This window comes from Pteronotus mesoamericanus, unplaced genomic scaffold (genome assembly GCF_021234165.1).
Source record: "Pteronotus mesoamericanus isolate MK-2021 breed Mesoamerican mustached bat unplaced genomic scaffold, CSHL_Meso_final contig_68, whole genome shotgun sequence".
NCBI lineage: Eukaryota > Metazoa > Chordata > Mammalia > Chiroptera > Mormoopidae > Pteronotus > Pteronotus mesoamericanus.
The window spans coordinates 29,367,835-29,390,333 of record NW_026555234.1 but is presented as its reverse complement, the minus strand read 5'-3'; the positions used below and the strand labels follow the sequence as shown (position 1 = coordinate 29,390,333).

General features: G+C 38.1%; 1 protein-coding gene across 1 annotated transcript; it reads left to right on the top strand.

The window, feature by feature from the left end:
* Positions 1–14,635: 14,635 nt before the first annotated feature.
* On the top strand, positions 14,636–21,956 carry COMMD8 (COMM domain containing 8). The gene is made up of 5 exons (XM_054582263.1): positions 14,636–14,799; positions 17,920–18,075; positions 19,189–19,341; positions 20,078–20,233; positions 21,268–21,956. Exons 1-5 carry the CDS (start codon positions 14,734–14,736, stop codon positions 21,286–21,288), a joined length of 552 nt encoding a protein of 183 aa, XP_054438238.1. The 5' UTR covers positions 14,636–14,733; the 3' UTR covers positions 21,289–21,956.
* Positions 21,957–22,499: the final 543 nt, after the last annotated feature.

Here is a 22,499-nt window from a genome sequence, read left to right as displayed (position 1 = left end):
GCAAGTTAGAGCTTGACATGAAAAATTGAATTGAATTCAAAATCCGCTCACATTGTTACAGAACTTTTCAATACTACATTATTCATTGAAATATTAGGTTGAGCCATATGCAACTGCTAACAGTAAACCAGTTTTGACATCCAAAAATGGCAATTTTATATGGTTTAATTAATTGAAGGAAGGGCTATTAGAGTCTTTAAATATAATTTTAACTCTTGAAAATTCTGGTAAGTTTGTAAAAAAAATTTTTTCTCATCGATGGGCATTGTAAAGAATTTGAAGAAATCATTATAGTTACCCAAAATTATATGGAGCTACTTCAGACATAAAACTTCGTATTAAAATGCTCATGGAAAAAGACTAAACACAACAGTCCAGGTATTGTATAATTCCATTTCTGTGAAATGCCCAGAATAGGTAAATCCACAGAGATAGGAAGTAGAATAGTGGTTATCAGGGACTGGGCAGGGGAGGGACAATGGATACAAAGTTTCTATTTGGGATGATGAAAATACTCTGAAATTAGATAACAATAAAGGTTGCACAACTCTACTAAAACCACTTAAGAGGGGTGCTTACTTTACAGGGATAAATTTTATGGTACATGAATTATATCTCAATAAAAATGTTCATCTAAACAAGCAAAAGATAATAAAAATTGTACATGCTTTATAAAGAAATTTAATGTAAATTCAATGTTTTTAATATCTTTCTCAATACTTTGAATTTTAAAATTTATTGCAATTCTGTTACATAAAAAAGATGTAATAAAATTTTATACCAAGCCCCATTTCAATCACTTAGTTTACCTCATTAAGCTGAACAAATATTATTTTTCTATGAACGCCAACACATAAAATGTGATGAAAATCGTTGTGCTTTATTATCCTCCAACCTTCTAATAAAAGTCTGTATGGCTGTTGGTTTTCTATTAATAGCGTTGGGGAGTTAGACGGAAATTCCTGAGAGGAGGTGGCCAGAGAAAAGATGGCAAATTCAGATGCAGTGTGACCAGCTGGGACTGCAGATTTTGGGAGAGCACAGATTCAGGGCAAGAGTGACCATCCGCCCTTTCTCTAGGAACTTGTAAACAAAAGGGAGTTCTAGTTGTTTAATTTGAATTTTAAGGAATAAAGTGGCCTTAGATGGCAGGAAATATTTTAGACACTTTGGTTACAAGTCAATTCTACAACTGGACTAAAGCAAATGAATCAAGTATTTGGTTTCAACCTGTCTGCACCCAGAGCGCCCTATGTCTCTGCTTATTCAGTCACTTAGTCATTTCACAGAATTAATGGAGCACCCAATATACGACAGGCACCATTCTAGGGAGAGAGAATACAGGAGTAAACAAGACTAGCATAAACCCCTGCCCTCACTGGGTAGATATAAAATATTTAATATGTCAGATGGTACTAAGTGCTATGAGACAGCAAAGAAGAGGAACAGAAAGTGCCAGAGTTGGAGAGAAGATGACTTTCAATTTTTGGAGATCTTATCAAGAAAGTGACACTGGAGCAAAGACCACAGGGAGGGAAGAGAACAGGCCCTGTGGGTAGCTGGAGACAGAGCATCTCAGGCAGAGGGAACAGCGAGGGCAAAGGCACTGAGGCAGGGCTAGGCCTGGAACATTGGAGGGACACACAGCACCAGTGTGTCTGGGGCACTGTGACTGGAGAAGCAATATGGTGGCAGTGGGAAGTAGGAAAAGATGGTAACAAAGATATGAAATTTTGGAAGGCCTCGCAGTTCTCCTTAGGACTTTGAGCAAATTGGAAAAATTTAGGTGGGTTTGCATAGGGGACTGACACAGTCTGACTAATATTTTAACGGGATCACCCCAGGTTTACTGTCGACAATAACCTATAGGGGCAATGGTTGATGCTGGGAAGACCAGTCAAGGGGTGATTTTAATGATCCAGATGATTTTGGCCTGAACCAGGATGGCAACTCTAAAGGTAATGGTTGGCTTCTGAATAAATATTAAAGGAAGAGCTAATAGGATTGCTCATCAATTTGTGAGTTACAAGAAAAAGAGGATTCAAGGGTTCATGGAGAATTCCAAGATTTTGGCCTGAGCAATGGAAAGACTCAAGTTGCCTAATCATTCTGGTTATTGCTCATTTCCAGAGTGCTGTGCTGCCACCATTGCCCAGCTCTGACCCTAATAAGGAGAGGAAATAATATGTGTGTGTCAGGATGGTAAGGTTTTCTTATGTGCCTCAGTATCCAGTAACTGAGCACTTGGAATCGACAGTTATGAAGCATGATATCCCTTTAATGATAAGTCTTCTAAGACGATGTCAGACTTTTATAGCGTTGCTGCTAAAAGTTGATTGTATAGTTATGCATTTTTCTTTGCTTTATCTCTCTGTCATTTATATACTTTAGTAACTAAGTTTCAAGAAATATATCACTCTTTGATTGAGTATCTTATGGAATCTTGCAAAAATATCAAAATGGAGAATAATGATTTCAAAGTTCAAAGTGAAGTGCACAGAACAGTTGTCATTTACTACTTAATTTTCATCGTGCTAGTATTGAGGTAGAAAGTCCAAGTCTGGAACTCTAAAATTCACTGTCTAAAACCACAGGCCCACATCCTTTTCTGTGCTATCTCATTAATCCTTTGAAAACCTTTTGCTTCCCCGCACAGACACTCTTATCGGGCAGTTCAATAACATTAAAAGCACAGGCATGTGTGGAGATAAGATGTAGATTTCAGACACCTTGAAATTTTTAAATATGTACATGCTCAAAAATGGAATAGAGGACCAAATAGGTTGACCCAATGTCAGAAAAAATATATGTAAGAAAATAAGACAGCAAGATACCAAATCCAGCCAAACCCCTTGTCTGAGCTTTTTAACAGGATTTCCTGTTCTTCTAACTCAAACTCTCACTATTACCACCAAGAGAATTGTCATTTTGCAAATGGCACAATGGACTTCAACTCCATGTTGGAGCTGACTGCCCCAGAGGATGTCTCCTTTTATGGTGCTAGGGACTAATCACAATCCAGGAGGGTGTCTAAACCTCAGACTTCTTGTCTGATTATCTCTAGAACATCTCCCTCTCTGGTAGCCATTGGGCATTCTAGAACCTACTCTTTCCCAGCTAATGAAAAGTGTACAGGGGCCGCATAGATTTATACAGACATATTTACTGACAGCCTATACTGTGGCTGGCTAGGTGCTAGGGATCCAAGAGTAAACAAAGCCTTTGATTTCATAAACTTTATAGCCTAGTCTGAGAGAAGAGTAATAATCAGACATTTTTAACCAATGGGGAAAAATTCAGTTCTGTGAAAGCAACCTAGGCATGGTAGACAAAACTTCCTGGACAGAGTAATAGCTAAGATGAAATCTGAAGCATGACAAGAGGTCAGATTAAAGGTACATAAGGATATGACTGTTTCGGACAGAGGAAACATTCTGGAGGTGAAAGGGCTATAATATTTGGGACTTGTGGACTTATGTCATACTTATATTATCGGCATGGAGAGTTTTACAGATACTGGAGGCTTTGGCCTGATCAAGTCTCCCGTCTCTATGATGGTTACATTTTGGGCTCCATATCTAAAGGGCCTCCTGCATGATCATGGCCAACTCTTGGTTCCCCTCCCATTTTCCTACCTTGTCAGTCCACCAGCTGCTTTCTTCCCTTATGTTTGCAGGGAAGTGTTGCAGGAGAATGTTATGAAAATAACTCAGTTGGTTCCTCTGAAAGCCTTAGTCAACTCAATGGAGTCCACACTTTTGATTAACAATCCTTCTGTTTAAACTATTCTTTATCACATTCTCAGCCAAGCCCTCTTCTAACTGAGCACAAATCAAGTGCTAGGCAGCAAACACTCTAAGTCTCACCGCCTTCACTCACTACAGGTGATGAGGTGATATACTTCTATGGACCCAGGCTGCCATCATGTGTGAATCCCAGTCACTCTCTCTCTCTCCATTCCTACATTTCTATGTAAGTGGTTCTGCCTTCTTCAGAGAAAGGAGTTCTAATTCTCACTGAAGTTTCTATCTTAGGCCACCAGCTCCTGACCAAAAGTTTTATGTATCAGTTATTGCCTCTCTTTAAATCACTACTTATTTCTTTTTACTGGATTATTCCCTTCAGCCTACAAATATTTAATTTAGGGATGAATATATATCTATACTAAGAAGACCAAGGAGTAGGAAAAAGAGAGGAGAGAAGGAAGTTCATGGTGGGGGGCGGGGTAGAGAAAAAAAGACAAATCTTTCTCTTGATCTTGCTGCCTCTTTACATCAAACTTTGGTTTTATCTTTCTCCTTACCACATTACCAAAATTCACGGAAATGGTGTTAAACATTTGCTAACTCCTTGAAGCCTCTGCAGCCTTGTTTCACTGTCTTTTCTCCTCTGAAAGTTATCAAAGCTCCCAGTTCCAATGGTTAAATTTAATTGCTTCTCTCCCATTGTCCATTGTGACAACTGACTTTCAAGACAATCCCCTTCCACTGGGAACTCCTCTGTTGGAGGGTTGCTGGTGTTCTTCCTGCCTTTTAAAACAAGTTTGTTTTAAAATTTAAAAACATGTATTTAAAAGCCCTATCGGGCTCATCTGCCTTTTTTCTTTACTTTAGATGTAAGTAAGTGGTCTTTTCCAAGGACTGCCCTGGGATTCTTATCCATTATCATGGGCTGAGTTTTGGGTCTTGGCTAAGGACTTCCGAACTGCTCTGCTCTCCCCACTGAGCTTTAGGGGTGCATTTCTGGCGTCGGGCAAGCGCCTGCTGCTGAGGGCAGTGTCACCTGGGTACCTGCGAAGCAACGTGCCCTTCTTTTTCCACCTGTTTCTCCCATTTCTCCTTCCTATTTCTCTGTCTGGCACTGCTGTGTCCACTGCTGGGGTCAGTCATGCCTAGGGATGTCTGGCAAACTAGCAGGGCCATGTCTAATTAGCATGGGAGACCCAGGAGCCTCTTGGAACTTAATCAGTCTAAAAAAAAAATTTCAGGCTGACTTGATTGACCCAGTAAGAAACCTTAATCCTTATAGGAATTGGAGTATTCCAAGGGAACATTATATCTTTCCTTTAGAATCATATTCAATCTTCTTGCTTAATATATTACTACAGAAACTTAATAACAGTTTGTAAAGTGCTAATAGAATAGATTTTTACAGTGGCGGTATGAATCAGGTGTCACAGTGTGTAAAAGATAGGGCATTAATTCTTCTTATGGGACAAGGGAACTATGAAAAGTTTTATATAGGATTGGTCATTTGAGCAGGCCTTATGATGAGTAGGAATGCCCTGATGGGAAGATAAAGGAAAGGCTTCTAGCAAAATACAAAACAGATAAGAGGAAAAGCGCAAGTGCCTTAGAGTATATGGCACGTCTGAGAATTTGTTAGTTTTTTTTTTTTTTTTTATGTGATAGGTGCATAATAGATAGCGAAGGAGAGAAAGAGAACTGGGACTCTGCTGGGAAGGTTTTCAAGAAGGAGGGCTGTACTAATCCAAAAGCGATGGATATCATAGACACTGTAGAGTGAGAAAGGTGGAAAGACAGCCTGAAACAAGGAACTGGCAGTGGCGTGGGATGGAAGGGAGGTGTTCCGGAGTCTTTGCAAGGTCAAATCCTTCTCATTTTGTAAAAAAGGAGAAGGTACAGACTGCACTTGACAATTTAGGTAGCGACCTGCAGGAACGCTGTTGCTCTGTGGTAATGCGGTCAGTCAGAGGGGACTGGACTCCTCAGAAGCGCCCTGTAGGCTGAGCAGCAGAATTCCAGCTGCTGTGTTTTTGCTCTGACAGATGATACATGACTTGAACAGTGATAGGAAGTAACATTGCTCCATTAATTTAGGTACTTCATTAAACCCAGTGCAAGTTTCCATGTCGAATGTAGTGACATCCCTGCCACCTACTGGGTGAAGTGCCAAATCTCTTCCTTGAGGGATTTTGCTGATCAAGCATCTCCATTACCAGGAAAAATTACAAAAGAAAGTCAGTTTGACCAGGAAGGGGCACAGAGTAGGCATCAAACATGCTTAGGCTGTTCTACTACTTCTTAAGCTCAGTGATGGTATATTAGGATTCTCCAGAGAAACAGAACCAACACCATGTATACAAATATACCGAGAGAGGATTGAGAGATTTAAGGAATTGGCTGGCACAGTTGTGAGGACTGATAAATCCAGAATCTGCAGGGCGGGTGATTCAGGAAAAACTGATGTTGTAGTTGGAGTTCAAAGGCTGCTGCCACAATTCTCCCTCTATTGAAGGTCAGTTTTTTTTCTATGAAGGCTGACAACTGATTGGATGAGGCCCAACTACATTATGGAGTTTAATCTGCTCTACTTAAAGTCAACTGATTTAAAGTTCTTCTCACTTAAAAAATTACCTTTACAGAAACATCTAGAATAATCTTTGACCAAATATCTAGTTAATGCGGCCTACTAAACTGACACATAAAATTAACTATCACAGGTGGGTATGGGCCACTTTTAAACTGTTAATATACATTAAAAATTAAGACAAAATCAGTATCTTCCTTTCTCCTGGAAGCTGAGATCATAATTTGGAACACAAGCTCCCAAGGTTGGCCAAGACAGTTGCTAAAACCTCTGTGAGGAAATAATTAAACTACATTTTTAAAACAGACATGCCAAACAAGGGCCTTTGGAATGCGAGGGAATCAAATATGTAAACAACCTCTACCAAAATGAAAGGACAAGGATGGGCAGGTCTTTGCTTGGTTGTGCTTGGTCTCGGTTCACATTATCATCTTCCATCAGTAAGCTCCCAACAGGAAATTCAGAGCATTTACTGAATCCTGAAGGGAAGAATCTAGAAAACATCCTAACAATTGCCTTTGCCAACCAGACAGGCAGAATTGAGAAGCAGAAAAGAGGGCTGGCTAGACCCCCAAGTGGCTGACTCCCTTGCTGTGCCTAAAACCGCTCCTGTTGACACAAGCTGGCATCGACTATTCCCCTGAAAGCTGCTATTGCTTAAGTCTACCCAGGGCATACTGCTTAGTGTTCGGGCTGATTTGGACCATCTGTCATCTAGGAGCAACACATTTACTGAACACACAGTGAGTGTAGAGGAAGACAAATATTTATTTTTCTGTTTACCAAAGTAATGTTTCTTAAAAATGATGTGCTTGTTGATGTTCCATAAATCAGATTTTATTTCACAAGACTAGAGAAGTTCATTATTAAAAGAGCCTGGTAATGAATCCCTTTATAATGTTAAATTTTGTCATGTCTCTTTTCTTATAAAAGGGCATTAATGAGGCACAGTGTGTTATATGGGCCTGCTAGGTTCTGAGTGGCCCTTCACCTGGCCCCTTGGTAGGTTATTACTGTTTGCATAAAATTCCTTTGCTGTCTTTGACATGGGGTTTTTGTAAGATTTCTTAAAAATATTATGTGTATGTATGCATTCCATTAAGTCAACTCTGACAGATTCTAAGAGGGCTTATGCTTTCCTGTTATGTGTTCTAAATTTGCATAATTTATGCTAAAATTTCTTTGTTTAAAAATAACCTCTCTTGGCATATAAATAGATTAGCATAAAGTGGATTGAACAAAAATGAATTTACAAAAATGTCTGTTTTACCTGTGGATTTTAAAAACGTACTACCTAGAGCACACATTATAATTTCCATTCTCCTCACATTCCAGCATGTGAAGTGGGTAACTCTGTTTTAGTTCTAGAAGAGAGGAAGACATGATTAGTCTTACTGAATTGTGTTCTGATGACTTAGATGCTATAATCAGAGTCTGCACTGGACTTGACCTCTGGTGGCTTGATTCCTCTTCTGTAGGAGGAAGTGAGATTAGGTGCCTTCTGAGGTTAGTTTGGTTTTAAACACTGTTATTGTCTAACGCATTTCTTGTTTCATCTTGCTTTGCTCTATAACTTAGTAAAAGTGCCACAATAGAAGGGCTATTTTTAAAAGAAAAATCTACCTGCTTTGCTCTGGATCTGAATATTCTTCATAATACTATATATAGAAATTTCTTTTTCTTGGTATCAAATTTTGATTTAAAAATTTGCTCATTTTTGGATCTATTCTGACAATGGGTATCTTATCTACCCCTCTGATTTGTGTGAATCCTTATGACTAAATTACTATGCTCACCCTTCCTGCCTGTGCATATTCAACCCATCTTTCAAAGCCTGCTAATTCCTTTACCGGAATGAGTCTGATCACCCTGAACTCCTAGCTTGGGCCTATCATGCGATCTATGCTTCTATTTTTGTTTTGTTTTTGGAAATTGAAAAGATCTAGGAAACTATAAAGGACATAAAGCAAATGTACATTATTTTACCATGCGGAATTAATTACAATTGCCATTTTGGATTCTGTGCTTCCAATCTCTTATTTCTTTAATGAAATATTACATATATCACCAATGTCCTATTCAACACTACTCTAATCCCATTTTCAGAAGTTGAAGATGTAAGCTGTGAAACTTTCCAGATCTTTAAAAAACATACATATATATATGCTGCCGCTTTTTTTTTTGTATTTTAACAAATATTGTGGTGATGATTGCACAACTGCATACATTTACGAAACCCCAATGAACTATATACTTTAAATGGCAGGATTTTATGGTATGTAAATTACAAAGCTATTTAAAAAACAAAAGTGTAGCATACTAAAGTGAAAAAACCATTATCACTCAAAAATTTCCTGGGGTGATTATAATTTGCTATCTTCTTGATTAAGAACCACTGGCAGAGATCCTAACATTTCACAGATGTGGAGCCTTTCAGTACAGTGATTAAAAGAGGTGGCAACTGAGAAAGGGAGGTCTTACAGGCACAGAACCTTCATCAGAAAGACTAATTGCACACTTGACATGCCATTAGAAAAGACTGCCAACCCCTGAGGATATTGCGCAGATTACAATGCATTATGTCTAAGCTCCAAAATTGCAGTTCACTCAAGTATTTCACTCTAACAGATCAATTTCAGAGCTTTTTAAAATGCTGTATTCTTTAGTGGTACACTGAAATAACTCGTGTGTGATCTCCACTGCCCTTTGAAAATCAAAATGTCTATTTATTTCAAACATCTCTTTAATGGAGAACTCAGATGGAATAAAGAGGTGTTAAAAGAATTTCTTAATTATGTATAAAGTTCAGAAAGAAAGGCACAGGCCTTCAGTTTCTTAAATTTGTTCACCAGAATGAAATGAGAGATTTATCCTACTGTCTTCCCAAGAACCTGTTTTTCTAGACAGCCAAATTTATTGGAGTTTATATAGCCAAGATCAGACCCAATACCTCCCAAGTCTTTACAAATTTGCTATTCATAACTTCTTTCAATGCAATAGAACCAAAGCCAATCTGACATTTAAATATTTCCTGTATGGTTATAATAATTAAACTCACATAAACTTGAAGGCTCTCTTTTCTCAACAATTTATGAACAAGAACAATTTTATATAGATTGAGAATCACTAACACATCTACATTGTAACATTTAATTAAGGTGAACATTTAATGAGAATCACTAACACATCTACATTGTAACATTTAATTAAGGTGAACAAATTAGTCAACTTTAAGTCATAACTCAAAAAGTATGTTTGAATCAGTCACGTAGGTGTGGGAAGACACAGGTTTTTTTTTTAATTAAAGGATGTCATAAATTCTGAATAATGAATTAGTAGCTTTTCTTGATGTTTTCCTCAAACATTTGTCAGAAATTATAATCTGTGAAGCTAATGTTGTCAGTTCATGGGTGAATGTAGAGAGCCCAGAATTTAGGGACAAAGGAAAGTTATCATTTAAAATTTACCACTAAGACTCAACCCACAATGATGCAGAATAAAAATTCCCAGAGTAACCCTGTAGAACAGAAGTGTTTCCTAAATCTTAATCAAGAGTCTATATGAAACAATGATAAGGGTTTGCGGCATCTGGTAAAACGGAGTCAAAAAAAAACAACCCCAAAGTTTTTTCTTCACATTTGAGATGAAAGGATACTTTGCTCTTTCTTTACCCCCAAACATCCTTGGAATGAAAAAGGATGGTTTGTTTATCATAACTTGAAGGGAACAATATTTTAGATCTATGGTTAAATTAGTTAACCTACTCTGACCAACACAGAAACTGGTATGAGTGAAAGGCTACTGCTGTAGAACCTAAACTATGTGGTTACGTGGTTAGTGGTTGGCAGCAGTCTTAAAGCTAGCTAGCATTCCTGTTATGAAGTGCCTTTGACAATTTCAAAGGCAGAATCCATGCTATGACTGTAGTTCTAGGCAACAGGATTGGAAAACAAATTGTCATCAGTGTAGATTGGTTGCATTTAGCGAGATGTTAGAAGAAGAGGGTGAGTTCAGGTAAGATTTGGCTAGTTTTAAAGCCAAAGTCAAGGTGTTGGCGGGATTGGTTCTGTCTGAGGCCTGCGAGAGAAGAATCCGTTCCAGGCTTCTGTCCTTGGTTTGGAGAGCCAAACCATCCCTCTATGTCTCTTATTGTGCTTTCCTCCTGTGTGTATCTCTATGTCCAAATTTCCCCTTCTTAATAGGACTCCAGTCATACTAAATTAGGGCATATTCTGATACGCTCACATTAACTTGATTACCTCTTTAAAGACCCTGTGTCCAAACAAGATCATGTTTTTAGGTACCTGGGCTTAGGACTTTAACATGAATTCTAGGAGGGACAGAATTCAACCTGTAACAGAGAGAAGAGCTACTGGGGTAGAAATGGCATCTGTGCCACAATGCCCAAATTACAAATGCCTGAATGACTGGCACAATCCAGCTCCCCCCGCCCAAGATGTTTGGGAGTTCACAGGGATGAATCCGCTCCATTTCTCTTTAGTTTTCCTTATCAAGGCACCTCACCAGACCCATTAGTGTAGGTTATAGACATGTAAATGTCTTTTATTTACTTTGTTCCCAGTACTCCACACTACTACTGCTAGTACCTAAAAACAACGGTTAAAATTTTACTACGGGCAAATTACATTCTGGGTGCTATGTTAAACACATTATATGCATTATTCCATTTGAATTTCACAACTTTATTAGTCAGGTGGTGGTTTCATCCCCATTTTCAGTAGTAAAAACTGAGATACAGAGAATTTACCAAAGGTCATGTAGTAGGTAAATGGCAGAAGTAAAATGAGAATCCAGGTCTTTCTGACTCTAGAGCCTGCGCTCTTAATCACGATACCTCACAGTTCCTCAAAAGCTTTCACTCATGTGGTAGCTATCATTTATGGCTTGACCCCTCAGGGCCTATAACCTCATGCTGGATCAGGAAACACATGTTTTGCTTTCTCCTATAGCCTGAAGTTTACTTCTACATCTCTGTCTCTTACAAAAGCATTCAACCTGACATTCTACAGATCTTAGCTCCAAAATATATTTTGATTCTTTCCATTTGTAGGTGGTTCCTACTGCCACCATCCATCATCTCAGTTCCTAGAATTCTGCAGTCCGTGGATACCAATGAGATTGTATGAGGTTTAATGCCTATATTAGTTAAGATTAGTTTGGAATAACCTCTAAAGTGCTTCTCTTGCTTTCACTCCTGCCCCGGAGCTCTGGTTTTCCAAAGTAGGTATGTTTTCCTTACTGAGAATAACAATTTAAAAATGCAAACTAGTTCAAAATCTTTGCCTAAGTCTTTGACGTCATCTCTACCTCCCTTTTTATTTTTTAATCTTTAAAATTTTTTTTCAATTACAGTTATGTTCAATATTATTTTGTATTGATTTCAGGTGTACAGCACAGTGGTTAGACAATGACATACTTTACAAGTGTCCCCCTGATATTTTCAGTACTCATCTCTACGTCTCTTGCCTTCTTCACTGCAGTTCAACCACGTGGGCCATTTGGTTGTTGTCTTGAATAAGGCAGCCTTTCTTCTGCTCCATATTCTACTAGCAACTCTCTTTCCCCAGATGTTTGCCATGTGTCCTTCTCATCCTGTATGCCTTTACGTAACTGTCACTCCTTGGCAAGGTACTCCTTGACCACTCTAAAGTATGTTTCTACCATCCATCTCTGTTACATTACCTTGTTTCATTTCTTCAAGACACTTCTCAACAGCTAACATTATCTTAATTGCTTATTTGTTCATTATTTGAGAACCACCTCCTGCCAGACACGACTAGACCATAAGTTAACATTCTCTGCTTGCAGTCCTAAAGCCTAATACATGGTAGATGTTTAACCAATAATTGTTAAAGAGTGAGTGCATGAGTGTCTCTCCCAAGGCATGGTGCACGAAACTCCTTTCTCCTTCCTTCCACCTCAAAAAAAAAAAAAAAATTCCAATCAAATAACCTGAGAAAGAAGCACTGTATTAATAGTTTCACAAACAGTCAGCTTGCATCCCAGTTTCAGCTCAGCGAATATACGCAGTGAGGTTTTCCTGAAATCTTTTTATGTCCCGTCAACTGTGACTTACATTGCCTATACAGCACTATGTAGCAGCCTAGATAGGCTTTAGAGGCTGATCACATTCTCAAGGCTGAGACTGTCCAGAACCTTGCTTTCTGGAACCCACTAACCTTTGGCCAGAAAATAGGGAAGAAGACCACTTAGAAGGGAATCGAATAATGTTTTCTACGTGCCAGGTTAGACTCATTTCAAGAACTTTACATGTATGAACTCACAATGATTCTGTAAATTCTGTGCTACCATTATAAGCACCTACAGTTGAGGAACCAGAGACACAGAGAGGTGAAACAGCTTGCTTAAACCATTACATAGAGAGCCATTTGTTGAGTTGGGGTTTGAACTTAAGATGTTTAGCTTCATGTTTGTAACCAGCATTATGAGTAAACTTTGGAAGGTGTGGACTAGAACACCAGAATAATTAGGACTAGAAATGTCAGAAATACATTTTGAAAACCTCTTGGATTACACTTGTAAGAACATCCTTTTACTAATCAAAAAATCAAGCTCTTTTCTCTCAATTTGAGAACCATCTACATTTGTTAAAAGTTAAATTTCATTACAACCAAATTCCAATGGAAAAAACCCCCCAAATTTTTCTTGGTATCTAGTGTTCTTTGAAAGAGAAATCAGGACATAATTCTTTGTCCTGTGAATCTCGTGCCCTGCTTGCTGAGCCTATTTGCTTTCTTTAGTAGCCTGTTGTATGCTGTTAGGTAAGTCATATCACCTTACAATGTCTTTCTTCTCGTCCAGGGAAGCACTCAGACAGAGTCCACCAGTTCCAGACTCAGACCAGTGACTTTGCAACTACTACCTATGTGACCTTGGACAAGGTTGATATTACTTCGCCAAGCTTATTTCCCCATCTTTACAGATGAGATAATACCCAACACATAAGGCTGTTGTAAGGGTTAATAAGATACAATATATAAAATATTTGACATATAGTAGATACTATATGATACTGTGTGATACTTTTATTGCAACTATTAGAATACATAAAATTTAGTTTTGTCTCAGAAAACAGACCCTGCCTTCAGTAGACTTATTAACAGATATAAATTAGGTCATTTTCCAGGTTCCTCTTCATTTATTCAGTGTTACTTGGGGACTTCCTATGCACAAAGACAGAATATCTTAAGATGACTATGTTTCAGTTAGAACAACAAATGTACATATTTACCTATATTAAGAACTAGAAAGTGATAAATATTTTAACTGAGTGACAGTCATAAAAATTCAGAGGAGGGAGAAATTGCTTTCACCTCCAAAATGTGGGGCAGAGAGTAGAGAAAGGGCATTTGAGCTATACTTTAAGGGATGTCACTAATGAGCAATCTCTCTCTGTGGAGACAATAGGCTAAAAGAATTACTTTCTCCTCTGTGGTATGTTTAATCATTTTGCACCACTTTTTAAAAATTAAATTGATATTATATTGTAATTCCTGTTTCTGTTTCCTCCTTATTGTGCACTTCTAGATGGCAGGTACTGTCTTATCAGTGCTGAATCCTCCAGCACCCAGTTAAAGGAATAATTGTAATAACGAAAGAAATTACAGAAAAGCTGTTTGGGTTTTAGGGTTAATCCAAACCCTAAAGCTTCAGTGTGGCTCTAGAATCTAAAGGGTTTTAACTTCAGGCTGTGCCTCTTAGCTTGGGAAAGTGACTTTTAGGATTGACAGATGAAAAACAAGACACCCAGTTATATTTGAATTTCAGATAAACAACATATACTTTTTTGGTATAAGTATGTCCCACGCAATCATTACGGCACACTTGTAACAAAATGTTGTCCCTTGTTGATATGACATTTCTTATTTCTGGGCACCCAGAAATTTTACTTGCTAAATAAGCCAAACCTATGACTTCTCTCTTACTTGTTACTTGGAAATGCGAGTGAAAACAGTACCCTCTTAGGATAATCTATACAAAGAATCTCGCCCACGATAACGCTTCATTCACCTTCCAAATCAGGATACATTAGTAAAAGATCTATGTCAAACCTCTGGGACAGTGGCCTTGGATACACCCCAAATATGGTTACCCTTATTAGATGGCTTTCCAAAGAGTGCAGAAAAAGTTCAGTACAACTCTGAACACAGTGGCAACCTATTTACAAATTTGCGTTCAAGGTGATAACACAACAATGTCGAGCCCACGTCGCACCAGGCAGAAAAACATTCTTACAAGGAAAGGGTTGGTTGCACTTCTGCGCGTGCGCACAAGAACACCATCGTCTCCGCCCCTCCGAGTCACGTGGAGGAGGAGCGACCGGGCCTAGACGCTTGACCCAGGCCCCAAATTCGCTCAGGAATGGAGCCAGAAGAGGGGACCCCTCTGTGGCGGCTGCAGAAGCTTCCAGCCGAGCTGGCCCTACCGGTGAGGAGGGGCGCGGTCGGCGGCAGCAGGGGAACTGGGCTCCGGAACGGTCTGGGCTGCTTGTTAGGCCGTTTCAAACGAGACGCCTTCGTGGGGCTGGCCTCGCGGCCCAGGAAAGGGCGGGTAAGGGGCGTGATTTCGGGTGGCCGGCCCCCTCCCTCTCCTGGAGAGCTGTGGAGGCCAAGATTTGGGGCGCCACCTCCGCGCCCCGGCACGGAGCAGCCCCTCAGGGGGCTTTGCGCGCCGACTCCGCCGGGGCGCGCCGCACCCTGGTGGGGGTGGCCCCTCTGCCCCCTGCCGTGGTCCTGCGCTCGGGAGCGGAGCCGCCACGTAGACTCCGAAAGCTTAGGCCGTGCAGCCGGTGGTGTGCAGCTTCTCGCTTACCTTCCATTCATTCACTCAACACCTACCTCCCAAACGCTACCTACGAACTGGGCACGGTGCTCGGTGCTGGGGATACCATGGTGGCCTAGAGAGGGGTACCCGCCCCCTTGAGGGAGACAGGAAAAGAATATTTTTAAGTGCTTCCAGTAACTGGGCGACTTAATTTGTCAGGGTGTTCCAAGGTGGCCTTTCCCTCTAGAGGAGATACATGCGCCGGCACCTCTAGTCTAAAAAGAACCTTGTTGAGGATCTGCAAAAAGCCCCATTCCTTTGTTCAGCCAGCTTTTCGTTGACGTCCACCGTGTGCTCAGTGCCCTGGGGGGATAAGGTAAAACAGTGAATGAGACGCAGCCTGTGCTCGCTGTCCACGGAGGGAACCTAGAGTTACCCAGTAATGAGCTTGTGGGAGGGGTAGCAACTCGGATTTGAAGGAGCAAGGGAAGGTTTTTCAGAGCAGAAACATCTAGATTTATTTCTAGGTTTAGTCCTGAGAGATGATGAGGAACCAGATAGGCCAGAAACGGGAGAATGTTTGAAACAGAGCAATTACCAGCCCCAGAGGAGAGAAGAAAGCCAGCCCCTTCCACCCGCCCCGCCCCATCTGCTCTGACCTTAGAGGCTGCAATTCCCAGTGAGAAGCAGAGGAGGGAGGAGCTTAGACAGGTGAGCAGGAGCCTTGCTCGTGCACTTGGTGTTACTACCAAAGGCGCTTGCATTTTGAAGTACTGGTTTTGGCAGCAGCAAAATTTGAGTGAGTTTGAAAGGTGAAAGAAATGTGGAGACGATAAGTACACATAATGGTATCTTGACTGGGAACTGTGAAGGGAAGAAGACCCTATGGTTGCTGTAACAGGAAACTATGACTGAGAAGTGCTCCCCCCCCGCCCCCCCCCCGCCAACTTCCAAGCAAAAACAAAAACAAAATCCCAGAAAACAAAAAAACAAACAGAACTTAATGCCCCAAGTATTAGACCTGAAGGGAATTTGCCAGTCCACGAAAGAAGGCAATATATGCATTATGGAGCTTCAACAGTAGTTTTGGGGGCTGTGATTCTGTTTGCCCACTGACCTCAGACTACTAATGAACACTTGGTATTGTAATTAATACGCTCATATGTTTACTCCGACCATGTGGATTCCCCACAAAGCTCAGGCCTTGTGAAGTCTTCCGTGAACACTTGTTAACTGGTCCTCTTACCTCTGGTCTCTCTCTTATTCTGAACTCCTTCAGGGTAGATACTTGTTTTATATCTCCAATTCTTGAGAATTGTGTCTGGCTCAAGGTGGTTCTTAAATCAGTGATTGTTGAGGGAAAGAATCAATAATGTCCATGGAACTCCCTTTATCATTGGGGCAGTCATCTGGATCCCAAGCTTTGGCAGGCTGGCCTTCAGGGTCAGTGATCGGCAGCTTTGCGTAAGTCCCAGCCCTGTTCCATTTACTGTGGATGAAGGGTGGGTGTGGGCACTTAGCCTACCTAATGTGATGGAAGGATATGTGGTATCTTCTGTAAGTTCCAAATTTTGGCTTTCCTTTCTCCTCTGTTCCATTTACAATGGGGAAAGTGGAGGGGGGAGGATAGAAGGGAATTAACTTAGTTAATTCCTACCAGGATCAAGAAAAACCATCTAAACTCTTTTCTCTGATTTTACAAGTGAGGAAATTCATGTAGTGCATTAGCCAGCTTTTGAAAGTGGGGTCACCAGTTGCTCATCTCTATTCTGATAAGTGTGGTGTTACAGAGAAGGAATTATAGCTTAAAATGAAGTGGAACGTTATCCAGGGGAAACAAGTTGAAAGACTTGCTGCTAAAATGCATTTCCAAGTTAATTGGGTTGAAATACCCTTCTCACGAGACATATCTCCTGGAAAAGATTACCATGTCAATCATTTGCCTAGAATAGTGTAGGCGTAGTAGGTACTCAGTTAATATATGTTAAAAGCATGGACCACAGTACTAGTAGTAGTAGTAACAGTGATAATAAATAATAATAAGAAGAATGATAACAATGGGTAGCAATGTTTAAGTGCCTTGTTAAGCTAGCAGTGTGCCAAGTGATTTGCATGTATTATTTAATCCTTACAACAACATTATGAGGGTATTGATATTATCCTCATGTTACACATGAGGAAACAGAGGCACAGAACTTTTATGTAATTTGACAAAACTAGTTAAGTAGTGGAAGTGGGGTTCAGGCTAGCCAGTTTCATTCCAAAATCCACAGTCTTAATTACTGTGTTTAATTATGTAAGTGTTAGGATTTCCATTGCTGGTTTTAAGGTAGGATAGAGAAAAAGGAATGTAAAAAAAAGGAAAAGAAAGGTAATGAGGGCTTTCTTGGAGGGACCAAAAGAAGTAAGTATGAATTGTGATAAATAGAGGCAAGGGAAGTGAAGTTTGTAAATCTACAGTAACAGACTTTTGTTATTGGTATAAATATGTCTAAGGAATTCCAAGATGAAACTTTTATAAACACCATTTTCCTTTTGGTAACATTGAAAAAACAACAGTGTATCTATATAATTTTTCAGCTCCTGAACATGGGCAAAATGATGAGACTTTTTGTGTCTGAAGTTCTAACTTTTAATTCATAAAAAAAGTTAGTTATATTTCTACCTCAGCTGCTCTTTCAGATAACATGAACTTCTCCCAACAACACTTGTTTGCTACAAGGGAGATAGATCTGTTTTACAATTTTACTCATAATCACATTTATTTCTTTTGTTTCTCTCTAGCTTCTTCACAAAATAATTGATGGCATTTGTGGCCGAATTTATCCTCTCTACCAGGACTATCAAAGTGTTTGGGATTCCACGGAATGGATGCATGTTCTGGAAGATATTACCAAATTTTTCAAAGCTGTAGTCGGTAAAAATTTATCTGATGAAGAGGTAACTTTACTGTAAATTTCTATGTATTATAATAATTAGTATTCAGAGCTTTTATTGGTCATTAGGGCACATATAATAGAAGAGCCATCATTAATAAATATCTACTAAGAAAAACCTCATTACTGTAATTAGAAAATCTGATTTTGGAAGTTCTGGGTTTTTGTAGTTTTAATTTTGTTTTTTTTTTTTTTTTAACTTGTGAAATATTTAAATGATATAGAAGAAAACCGAAAGTTAAGTAGCTGACACCTGTATTCCCATTACCACAGTTAAACAGTTGTTAACATTTTGCTTTGTGTATTTCAGTTTTGTGTGTTTGTTTTAGAAACAGGGTGTTACAGATTTACCCACATACCACCTGGGTATGTCACCCCTCACCTAGAGATCACCACTTGTGAAGTTGGCAGACATGGTTTGTGTTCTGTGTTGTCTGAATGTTTGCAATGTTTACAATTATTTAAGCCATTTCAATATATAACATGTGAATGATAACTATGTATCCATTTGTAATTTTTCAATTTAATATTGTTTTAGATTTATCAATATTGGTAAGTGTAGATCTAGTTTATGTATTTTTTTCTCCTTAAAGTGTTTGCTGATGGGAATTAGGAGGACTTATTTTTCTCTCCACCTGCTGGTGAGCAGTCAGGGCATTGCCTCTTCATTATTACGGATACGGCTGCTCCATTTTATGGGTCCACTTGTACTCACATGATCCTCTTCGAGGATCGACGTCTTGAAGTGAAATTGCAGGGTCATGGGATAGCCTTCCATTGAATTGCATTTGTAATATTTCTTTTCTTGAAGGCTGTATTGTTTGTTATATTAATATAGCTATACCAGCTTTTTTCCAGTGGTCTCCAAGACATTCACTTTCATGCTGTTCCTCAGTCAGCCCTTTTCTTTTACGTTTTGTTTTGCGAAAATTTGTTTAAGCCTCTGGTTTCCTGGTTATGCATTCTCATCTTACTATTTTCATGGTGACAGAAGTATTTTTTTTTCCCTCATCTACTACCATTTTAAATGGTACGTGAAAGGAGAGTGGAGCTATGTGTTTCCATTTTAAACAGAAAAGTCCTTTCATTTATTTTATAACCATTTTTATTTCTATAGATATCTCAGCAATTGAATGAATTGAATTCATTTCATCAAGAAGCTATCATGAAATGCTTAAAAAGTAGAAAAGATGAAATTAAGCAGGTGTTATTAGAAGAAATAGTTGATATTTCCTCTGCGCAGCTACAGGATTTTGATTGGCAGTTAAAGGTGAGAATCTATTTATGAGTATGTTTTTATTTCAGTTTTTGAATAGAAAAATTTATTTTATATTATATACCTAAAATTTTTGTTATTTTGAGAATACAATATCCCATAAAGATATCAAAGATAATTGAAATTATATCTTTTGTATTAACTGGGCAATCAGTATGCTATAAACATTCAAACCATGTATAATAACTTTACAATGATAAATTTAATTAACTGCGGGTGTAAATCATAAGATGTTATAAAGAGCGGAGCTGTATGTATGTATTTAACATATTTTTGGCTAGAACGTTCTAGACCTCATGGTCTTCCCAGGATTGGTAAATGTGATTCTACCTCCAGGGAAAAAATCTGTAGTGTGTGTTTTAAAATAGCTTTTAAAAACATTTTTAAAAGAGAGTCTGGTTAGCAGTACTCATCAAGAACGGATTTTATATCATAGAACCACTGGATGTATGTGTACTTCCCAGCTGTAAAGCTGCTGTGGATTTCTGCTTCTGCTGACTGGTTGTCTTTCTTTCCTAACCTACGTTTTTTCTTTTATTCACTCTTTCTCTTTCTGTTCTTTAGATGTATGTTGGTTTGGCATGGGTTTAATTTCTTTATTTCTTCCACCTTTCCTTGTACTTGACAGCAAACAAGAGTATTTTTTTAAATGTATTGTTCATAAGCTCTGATGCATATTTAATATAGTTCTATTTAGTATCTATTAATGACTTTTCCTTATTTTAAACAGCTTGCACTTTCCAGTGACAAGATTGCTACATTACAGATGCCACTTTTAAACCTTCATCTAGACATAAAAGAAAATGGTGAAGTCAAACCATATTCTATTGAAATGAGTAAAGAAGAGCTGCAGAATCTAATAAATTCCTTGGAAGCAGCTAATAAGGTATTTGTTTTAATTTTCTTACGTGGTTTAAAATGTTAAGTTTTGATTGCTACCATTAGAGCCATGTAAGAAAACCTCATAATTCACTTTTAATATTTCTTTCTTTCCTGATATTTTATGTCAGATACAGAAAATACTTTATGTTCTACATCTCTAGCTTTATACATTAAATTAATTATAACTTGTAATTTTAATTACTTAGTTTTGAGCATAATTTATCATGTTATTTTTGAAAGAATAATAGTGCTGTTCTAACAGCTAGATTTGTTTTGCTCCATTGCACATTAATGATAAAAATTAATTTTTCACCTTGAGGCTATGAAAGTAGTTAATTCTACAGTGTTTTTCTGATTAAAAATAGTACGGTCTTGAAGAGTGTCTTATTTAACTGGACAAATAATAGGAAATTGCTTTAACTCCAGGATATAAAATATACCTTGAAGTTATGACAAAATCAGGTTGAGATAAAATAGAATTCATCTATGATTAAAAGCTTTACATTTACAAAAGAATGGCTAAATAATAGTAACCATTCCTAGTGTTTAATTAATGAGAAAAGTAATATTTAAACAGAAACTGCTGCTGTGAGGAAGAAACAAAAAATAATTGTCTTTGTTATATATATTTCTTTTATTATTACTCAGCATTTTTTCTAGTGATGGAATCTCAGTGATTAGTTTTTGTTACCAGTCTCTTGCTAACCAATCTTCTTGGCTCTGACTTTAACACCATGGTATACTTTAGCTTCCTTCCATATTCTGCAGCTACTCAGCCATTTTGGTGCCTTGACGACTGGTCCACAGGCCCAGTCACCAAACTGGTAATGTCTCTCTGATGGGACGTGTGGTGGAGCCTGGTATAAATGTGAAGTGATTCTGAACCATGGATCCTAGCAGGCATGTGCCATCAGTCACTGAGCAGTACACTTGTTATCAGTTCTCCAGACACTTCAGAGATTGCAAAGCATTTCCTTCAGCAGATATTGGCATCATTCTGGTATAAACTGATCCTCCCCTTCTCCCTTTGTCTTTAAGGTCATGCTGCAGTTGAAATAACTGGAAATCGCGAATACCAATATTATCAGATTACGCTGCTACAACTGATACGACAGAGTGAATACTGTGTGTTCAGAAAACCTGCAATATACTATATGCCAGGCTGAGAAAGCAGCCTTATTGAGATTACAAAGATTAAAATTTATCAACTTTCCTAAAGAACAGGAAATTACATGGTTGACAGGAAATGTATAAAAAATTAAAGATAAAAAGCTATAATAGCAGTTTATATTTTAATAATGGCTGTTCTGCTACATTTATTGAATATTTGAGAGATCTTTATAGGTAAAGAGTTTTACTGAAAACTAAAAATAGGCTCTAAATTAATGTAAATATACAAAGCACAAATAAACTTGAATCTTGCTTAAAGAAGTATGTGAATATCAAGGATGTGTATTATGGATATATATGACTAATTTGTGATATTTTAAAATTACTTTTAAGAAATGTATAAGCTGCATATGTAACTCAGGAGATTCCATATCTTGCTCGTGTTTTAAAGGAAAGATTATAAAATGTAAAAATTTTAGAGAAAGAAGCGCTTCAGACATGAACAAGAAAAAATAAATCTGAACAATTTTGAGTTTATAGGTTTTAGTAAAATCTTATACTAAACCATAGGAAAAAATGCAGTAACACTGCTACTTTTTAATTTCTATGTCTGATTGGGAGAATATGAGCTGATAAAAAGAATATATGTCATTGCATATTATATATATATTACTATTTAAGTATCAGCTAAGATATATATATCAATTTTTGTTATAAACTCAATATTGAATTTAATAGTTTTGGATATTTATTGGCAAACGGATCATTTTTAATTTCAGTCAAGTTTAGAGAGAAGCATTCTGAACAAACAAAAAGTACACTTTTATTATATTGCTTTATTTCAAAAAAACTTTCTAAATAATGCAGTGATATATAAATAATTGGTACCTGCAATTTGCAAGCTTTGTAGTACATTAGAGCATCAGACCATTATATGAAGTGTCTAGAGCAATTATTATAATTCTCATATAGATGAGGATAGGCTTAGAGAGGTTAATGCAAATCTGAGTGTGATCTAGATGGTGTTCTCAAAACGTGTTTGTACTCTAATGCCAGCCTGTGGACTGTTGATTATAGGTCAATAATAGATGAGCTGGTGCCAGAATGTTCATCAATACACTGCTTTCTTCACTGGGAAATTCTGGTTATGAGAAAAAAAA

Coding starts and splice junctions, on each gene's coding strand:
- COMMD8 (XM_054582263.1), top strand. CDS start 14,734: ATGGAGCCAGAAGAGGGGACCCCTCTGTGGCGGCTGCAGAAGCTTCCA. Junction 14,800..17,919: donor CAGCCGAGCTGGCCCTACCG/GTGAGGAGGGGC, acceptor GTTTCTCTCTAG/CTTCTTCACAAAATAATTGA. Junction 18,076..19,188: donor AAAATTTATCTGATGAAGAG/GTAACTTTACTG, acceptor TTATTTCTATAG/ATATCTCAGCAATTGAATGA.